This window comes from Falco rusticolus, chromosome 6 (genome assembly GCF_015220075.1).
Source record: "Falco rusticolus isolate bFalRus1 chromosome 6, bFalRus1.pri, whole genome shotgun sequence".
NCBI classification, from domain to species: domain Eukaryota; kingdom Metazoa; phylum Chordata; class Aves; order Falconiformes; family Falconidae; genus Falco; species Falco rusticolus.
Window position 1 is genome coordinate 34,099,375 of NC_051192.1, and position 8,581 is coordinate 34,107,955.

Genomic DNA, 8,581 nt, shown 5'->3' on the forward strand with positions numbered 1-8,581 from the left:
TTCATGACTCATTCCAGTATTCTTTCCAGGATATGATGAGGACTAATTACAGCTCCTTGCTCACTGCCTGTGACAAAACCAGATGCACACCATACCAAAGATATTTTCAAAGCCATTGATCATTATGCTAGTTCTTCACAGGGAAAATTGCAGCTGGTGGGAAACTGCTGGGAGACAGCTCTGTCACCATCCTCCTGCTGCCCCCCCCATCCCAGTCCCAATGGAGACCTGTTGTCAGAGGGACTTGCAAAGCCCTGCCAGAAAGTACCCAATGCTCACCTTGGAAATAGATGCCTGCCTGGATTTGGAGGACCCTGGGAAGGGCTCTGGGGTCCAGAGAATGAATGAACTTCTCCAGAGTAGATGCCATGGTCTGCAGCAAGGCAGCATGTGGGTTTGGCACATAAAGACGAGTGAAAAGCTTTCGAAGCAGCAACTCTTGCAGCCTGGTGCATGCTGCACCCGGGGGGAGTGGCACGGGGCGGTACTTCTGCTTTTTCCCCTTAATGGCCACTTCCTCCCACGGCTGCAGCTGGAGTGGGGTGAGGCAGGGGGATGCTGAGCAGGTGGCCCTGCCACCAGGTTGGGGTACCCGTACCCGCTGAGGGTCTGTGCCAAGCTGGGAGAGGTGTAGGGGGTGCTGTGGTGCTGGGCTTCGGAGGGGGCCAGAGGATCTGTCACAAAACTCCATCTCATTGGTGATGGTTATTGACCCTGTGAAAAGAAGATATTTCATGAATATCAGCCCTGCCTAAAGAGGGGGAAGACATTATGTCTGGGTGGGGGGTGGGTTTTTCTTTTTTTCCCTTGGAGCACAGCAAAATAGTTTGGTGTCTGTTCTCTTCAAAACCACAAACAACCTTGGAAGAAAAGAAATTAAACCATTTTGTTCTGATGTTTTTTGCTGTCTTAAAAATTGTACCTGGATTTAAGACATAGAAATAGAATACAAATTACTTCATCATGTAAATGGACATTAAACCACCATGGTGTTATGCAAAACGGCCAAGATCTGTTAATGTCACCAGTGGAGATTTGAATTTGAGATGCTGCAACTGGGAATGAATTTCAAGAGGCTACTGCATGGTACCAAGTGAAAATCAGATTGTGCTGAGGGCAGATCCCCAGCACTGGTCCCAACTCTGCTGTTCTGAGCCTGATCAAGTGCTGTTATTGCAGCAGCAGTCTTCTGAAAAGCAAGACCAAAGAGCAAACAAGCAGCAGACTCAGATCACCAGGAAAACTGAAGTGACTGTGATTTCATGTTCCCTTACACTGGTCTTGTGCTTCCCTAAGGTGTCAGGAAAAGTAGGAAGCATGATGCTGGGACAAAACAGTGAGTGAGATAACCAAGTGTTTGTTTTCAAAAAGCATGGTAGCTGCATTTCATCTGTATTTATTAATTTACAGGAGACAATATAACTCACATATTAAAATTCAAAATGGAGTGGGTGTCCAGGCTTTTGAGGTGCCAGGCTAGCTATGGGGTTTGAAGAGTTTGTTAGCTTGGGCTTAACAAATATTGCTCTAGGGAATGTGAAATAGGTTTTATAAGGGGGGAGCCTGCAGGTGCAGAGCTCACTATTACCTTTTGTTAATGTTGCAGGTGCTGCAGGCAAGCTGAATAACAGGACTTTGGGTCTCAGTGTGACAGGTGTTATTGAAAGCCATACTAGAGAACATGCACAGCCAACGACTCATCAAGTATTTTAATATAAAAGATCCTTCCTTCTCTACTCCCAACAACACATACTTGAAACTAAGCAAATATGATTGATCTGGGAGAGAGCTGGGGAAATCACATGCATTCAGTGGTAATCAAAAGAGCCATATTGTAAAAAGCTGGTTCTTACAGGGCACAGAGCATTGAAATGTGTGAGTGGTTCCAGCTATTTCAGTGGGACATCTTTATACATTTTAAAATGATGTGTGTTACTCTAGGAAATCACAGCAAATTTTCTTCATGTACCAGCTCCCCAAATTATCAGGTATTGTGTTGGTGATGGCAGCTGGACTTTACCTGTCCACATTGGTTTGGTCATTTTGGCCTATGGATAAAAAGCCTTTAAGCCCATTTCTACTGCTCCTGAATTCACTTGTATTTGGCTCTTCACTTTGATAAGGTTGCCAGGAACAGTACCACAAAAAACATTTAACATAAACTGCAAACACACATAAAAATTAATAACTGCTTTCAAATTTGCTTGAATCCAACCAGGCGTGGATTTCATACAAGAAAAATCAGAACAAAACTTGTTTTATGTTGCTGAATGCAGCAGCCCAACAGCATGGAGAAGGCAGCTGCAGCTCCATGTTCCCAGGGTCAACCAGCAGCATGTGTTCCCTATAGGCACGGATGCACACGCACGTATACAGCACCTATACACATAAATCAGCTCAACCTATGGAGAAACCACAGCACTTACACAACCACCAACAGCCTCATCCTGTGCCCCCCTCTGGCTGATCTGGATGAGTCTGTTAGTGGGAAACATACACATATGTATAGATGCGGTGGGGATCCTTCCAGGAGCTGGGCTTAGGCACAGTGCACCTGGTAACTGGCCTCTCATCCTCCTGCCACTGGGCATGTCAGCAGCCCTCAGGGCCCAGAGCCCCATGACCGTGGCTGGTACAAAGTCCCCTAGCACACGTAAGCACCCTTCCCCACCCCACACCCCCTGGCTCCCAAGCCACTTGCCCTGCTGGCACCCACATGGCCCTGTGACCCATCATCCCACTCCAGCTGCTGGCACTCAGACCCCCATACACACAGCGTGCATGTGCACACAGGAAAATAATCAGGAATGGAGCTGAATAAGAAGCCAGGGTGGGCTGTGCTGATGTGGCACAGGGCATGGCCAGACAAGCGTACTGACCCCCAGCCTGCTTATGTGTGACAAGCTCCTTTTATCCCCTTAAGCCCTTAAGGTATTTTCCCACCCTCGTTCCTCCCAAAACTATCATCATCCCTCCCTTTTCCCATCTTTGGTTCATCTCCCAAACATCCCATAGCAAGTCTTATACTTGGCTATAGCCCTGCATCCCATAATGAGTCCCATAACTCTAAGTATAGTCCCTGTCAGTCTGTAAGGTGCTCTGGAAAGCCTCTCCCCTCAACTCATGTGCTGGGTGTCATGGCCAGCTCAAGATGTGATCACCCTTCTGCAATGCCCTGGGGGGCTCTGGGAAGGGCCCCTTTCTCTGATGGGTTATCGGGGTGCCCTGCTGGTGCCATGCCTCTGTGCTTCCTCAGATGAGCCATTAATGGGCTGATGGCTCTCCTGTAACGTGCCTGGAAGTACCCTGGGCAGGGTACCTCTGGGGTTCCCCCACCTGCTGTTGTTCCTTTGAGCCCCTCTGTGTGTGCAGAGATCAGCTTTTTATCACACAACCCAGCAAAACCAGTCGTCTTAGGTGCAATGAAGGAGCATTATATGCAGTTGTCTGAAATTGCAGTCCAAATCAGGAATGCTACCCGCTGCTCACATGTTATCAGAGCCATCCGTGTCTCTGCTAGCACCTAGACTGGTAAGTGAGAACCACTGATTTGTTCTCCCAAATGCTCTGCAGGAGCTTTTTCCAGTTTGATGTGCAATGCTAAGTGCAGAGAAAAATAATTTGCCATCTCCAAACCATCCTTAATCCCGTAATGGAAGATTAACACACCCCATCATGGACTGCTGGTAATAAGGGACCATTTGCGGGGATTATTCTATTGGAGATTAAATCCTCAGGAGGATCTTGACTTGGAAAAATTCCCTTTGCTTCCTCCAAGTTTCAGTATTGAAGATGAAGACAAGCTGCTGAAAAATGCATGTATACTGTACTAAAAGGATGCGGTATCTGAGCTTGTTCTTCCCATACTGAAACACCAGAGACCACAAACCTCTCCTTACCACACCTCCATTTCTGAGTTACTGTGTTATTGACAGAGAGCTTACCGGGACCTCCACATTACCTATGCCCTGCAGGAGTCTGCAGGCAGCATTTGGTTTGGCCACCGCACCTCCTACCGCCAACAACGGGCTGAAGGTGAAGCCAGGCAGGGAAATCTGCAAAAGCCAAAGCGGCCATAAGCCCTCATGCAGCCATGGTGCCAGCAGCTCCAGCTGCTCTGAAAGACGTGCACAAACAGGGACCCACATCTCCCCACGTGGAAAAGCCCCTGCGCATTCCCCCACGGGGGTGGCCAGGGAGCAGCTGTAGGGGAATGTGCCTGAAAAGTGACATCAGCTAATTCAGAAGAATGGATGAATGGCAAAACAGAGAATTCTGAAAACTATTTCTAAGAATATTTTTCTACCATGCTGATGAATACTCACTTGTTTTACTCACTGGTTTTCAGGAAGCCAATAAAGTGTTTCAAGTTTCCAAATAAGCCTGTGAAGGTTTGTTGGGTTTTTTTTAAGCTCAGACCATTCTCCAGATAAATGCAGCCATTAGTTGCGCTGGTTGAAGGGACTTTTTAAAACGATCTTGTAAATATGAAACCAAGCATTATGTCTACAGGAAGACACGCCCCATTTATTGAGCTTATATACACAAGGGAAATATATTTGATGCTTGAGCTGGCAGAACTGTAATTCCAGAGAGGAAGATGCTTTAGGGAAACTGGGAACAATGAAGCCCTGGAAGGCGGGTGTGAGTGAGGTTTATATTGAATGGTTATGCTGTCTTTGAATCAAACTCAAGGTACTGCAGGAAGTTCAATTCACTTACATATTTTTTCCAGTGTAAGGTGGGAACTCCACCTGTCATTAAAAATAAAGTCAGGCTAAACTGTAGGGAATCCTCCCTGACACAGGTGCATTGAGCTGTGAAATAATCTCCCAGGGGAACAAGTGGACACTTGGGATGTTTAGGCTCTGAATAAATATAGGACTATAGGACACATCAAGAACAATTATGATAAAGAAAGGGAGATAGGTCATCTATTCCTATAGGTGATGGGCTGTAATGTCACCCTTCATTATAGGAATCTACTGGCTCAATAACTAAGTCAGGTGAACAGTGTTATACTGAAACTGCTCCAGAGGTGAACCCTAGCATGAAAAGAAGCTGTGAAGACTTCAGGAGCTGGGATCTTCCTCTCCTAGTCAGCACCAGTTCTAGTAGCGCAGGGGTCCTCAAACTATGGCCCACGGGCCGGATACGGCCCCCCAGGGTCCTCAATCTGGCCCCCGGTATTTACAGATCCCCCCGCCGGGGGTTGGGGGGGGGGGAAAACCAAGCAGCCGCAGATGGCTGCCTGCCACTGCATCCGCGCGCCGGCCCCCTGGTTAAAAAGTTTGAGGACCCCTGTAGTAGCGTCACTCAGGTTTTGGACAACTCACTCAAGAAGCACCTGACCCTCTGCTGACAACCATGCATTTTCATTGGCCTTTGGGATGTAAACTGATGGTCTCAGCAGCTTGAACAAGTTGTCCCATCACGAGCAAAAAAATCCAACCCCTACAATAGTACCCCTGGATTTATCTCCACAGAGACAGGGTTTCAATTGGCCAAAGACCTAAATGAAACAAAACATGAGTTGCAATGTGATGGGTAGATCTTTGTGTAAAAGCTTGTTTTACTGCTATAGGTGGATGGGATCAATTGCCCAGTAAAGCCAAAATGATCACCTCTTAAACATTGAAATCATTCCTTCCAAAGGAACCTAGCTTTGTTAGCCTAATATTTGCATAACTTATCCTCCAGCACCTGCAACAATTTCTTCTAATGTCACCTGAAAATAGAAAGCACTAATTGCACAGCATATTTCAATAACCCCCTAAAGATGGGGTTTTTTTAGCATTCTGGCTTCCATGGGCAGCCTCTGCTCAAACTCCCCCTAGTATGAGTCAGTGTGGTTAGACGACTTTTTAATCCTGCAGACAAAAGCATAGCAAGATTCTGCTGAAATTTAAAATAAGGAGCTGTGTTAAAAAGTAAGGATGATTACCCACAGATATTTATACTATTTCACCATCCGCTGAAGCCCATAGATAAAGATAAAATCTGCCCTTCTAAAGATATTATCTTGCTCAGCTCCAAGTTTTTGGACCTGGTACAAAAATGATTGGGTTGAAAATCCTAACACCCTCACAAAGCAGGCGCTCACCCCAGTGAATTGTGATAGCTCCTGGCTTTAAAATCTTGGAACATTTTAATGCCCTGTGATTGTACTGTGAACTTTCCTTTACGTTTCCAGGAACTACGTTTTGGGTTCTTTGACATTTCGTTACAGCTCGGCAGAGAGATCTTAGACGTGCTCTTCATATGAAATTTAAATGGCTTAGCAGGTGTGAACAAAAGGCTGTTAGTAAAAAGCTCCTGAGCCCAGAGGGTTGTTTGCCAGTGTTTGACTCGAGTGAATGGTCTATTGAAGAACCAGGATCCCCTAGTGCTTTTAAAAGAACCGAAGCATATGTACACACATCAGATTTTGAAAAACAGTAAGTTTTTGGCTGACTTTTTATGGACTAAACAATAACCTGTGGGGATTTTCTACATTTTATTGAGCAGTTCTGTACCTGTTGGAGTCAGAAAGGTCCCTCCATTGATTTTAACAGGGGTTGGAGTAGGCTTTTAATAAGGAAGAGTTATGGCTTTCGGTTGGTTGTGGCTTCCCATATAAACACTGTGCTGATAATGGCATTTTAAGTTACAGTCTTGCAAAGAATATTGACATGCATCTTTCCCAAACTTCTTCAAGAAAGAGTAATAGGTTTACATACAGCAGTAAACTATAGGAAATGTATTTCCAGAACTCTCTCTCCAGCTGCCGGTAAGTGGGATTAACACCATGGCCTTAATAAATACATTTAAAGTTTTGGTACTGTGTATGAATTGGACATTCAAAGCCCTGAAAGGTTCAAGTGCTGCTGTTTTGTTCAACCACAGAGAAAAGGACATGATCTGAGATTTCTAAGTTCTGCACTAGTATAGACTCAAAAGCTCAAGCTAAAAATTCCTCCGTCTGTTGACAGGTATTAATTAATGGCACCTATCTTTATAAATATATTAAGATGATTGATCCTTAAATGTTTATAAAATATTTTGAAAGTAAAGCCAGTTGCAAATGTTTAATACAGTAGGAGCTCTGGGCCTTTACAATACAAAGAGGAACCTGTCAAAATGGGTGCTTATACAAAATGAGCCATCCTGGTGATCCTCAGCTGGTGTTAAGGCTTTTAATTTAACAGCACAGAACATGAATTCAGTATTCCCATGAGAATATTAATATCTCTGTACATGGTGTCACACTGTAAAGTCAATCCAGGCAGTTGACCAACCTGGAGCATTCCAATAGCTAAGCGAATATTAAGCAATTTCGGTCTCTATCTTCCATCATTTTGCCAAAGCAGACTGAAAGCAGAGAATTTACAATTTATCCAGGGCTACATGGATTATCTATGGCAAAGCCCTGGCTTAGGTCCAAATCTCCAAAGCCCAACTTGACTACTCCTAGCACAGAACTATCTACTCTCTCTGAAAAAAAAAAAGAAAAAGTAAAAGAAAAAAGTCAAACCTAACCATCTCTGCAGATTTCATTAAATACCTAGTTTCTGTGGGTTGTTGGTTTCTTTGAGGAGGTAAAAGAAAGGAAGGCAGGGACACAAAAAAAAAAAAAAAAAAAAAAGAAATCCCACAGTTTTAGGGAGAAGTACAGGTCCATTAAAGATTTACTTTGGGAGTCAAAATTACTTGAGATATCTTCAAATTACAAAAAGTGTTTTGAAATATGGTTGGCATATCTTCAGTGCATTTTTGACAGTTGAAGACATGTTGCAGATTTTTTTTGAATTAATTTTAAATATCACTTTCTCCCTTTGTGATTTCTTGAGTGGGGTGTGCTGTAATTTATTTTTAAAGAGGCAATGTAGGTTTCTAGATGCTGTTAAAGGAATCCAAAATAATTTTTTTTTGCACCATGCCACTGTTCAAAGAATAGGACACTGAATTAATTTAAATATATTTTGGAAAGATTGATTCCCCCAATGGAATTTACACATCTACTTTCACTAATTATTCCTGAAGTTTCACCTATCAACTCACAATTTTCTACATAAGAGAAGCAAAACAGTTTGACTTTCCCTGACAGCAAAGAGCTTTAACAGAACTAGAATTAAAACTGGCATCTTGCACTCCTTAACTCTCTAATGTCTACGTTACCAGAAGAACGAGCACTAATAATCCCTTTTTATGTGAGCATTAGAACCCAGAGTTTAGTCTAAGCAGCTGGGAAAAGAAATCAACAAAACATTTATTTTAATAATGGTTACCTTGAATTTTTTTGTCATCCTTAATATTTATTTTAAATGACAGATATGTTGTCTGACTTTCAAATTAATGATAAAGCAGTGGCACTGAATATGTTTTCCTGTTCTTATTGCAACTGAAATATCAGCTGTCATTTTAAAATACATACAGAACCAAGCATTCCTCTCTTTTTTTTTTTTTTTTTTGTTGCTTTTTTTAAAACCATTAATAGGAACCTTTCTAAAAAGGTACACAGAAAGATAGTCTGCCAAGCACACAATCCAATTGGCCTGATTTTCAGAAACAGCTTCAGAAAGTTTGAGAACAAACTTAATTG

The 8,581-nt window shown here is 43.3% G+C and overlaps 1 protein-coding gene across 1 annotated transcript in view; it reads right to left on the minus strand.

The window, feature by feature from the left end:
* Positions 1-416, minus strand: part of THEMIS (thymocyte selection associated) — an 84,514-nt gene extending 84,098 nt beyond the window's left edge. Inside the window, exon 1 of the mRNA XM_037392992.1 lies at positions 280-416. Coding sequence (XP_037248889.1) covers positions 280-370 — 91 coding nt within the window. The 5' untranslated portion in view covers positions 371-416. The remainder of the gene's footprint in view (positions 1-279) is intronic.
* Between the last annotated feature and the right edge of the window lie 8,165 nt (positions 417-8,581).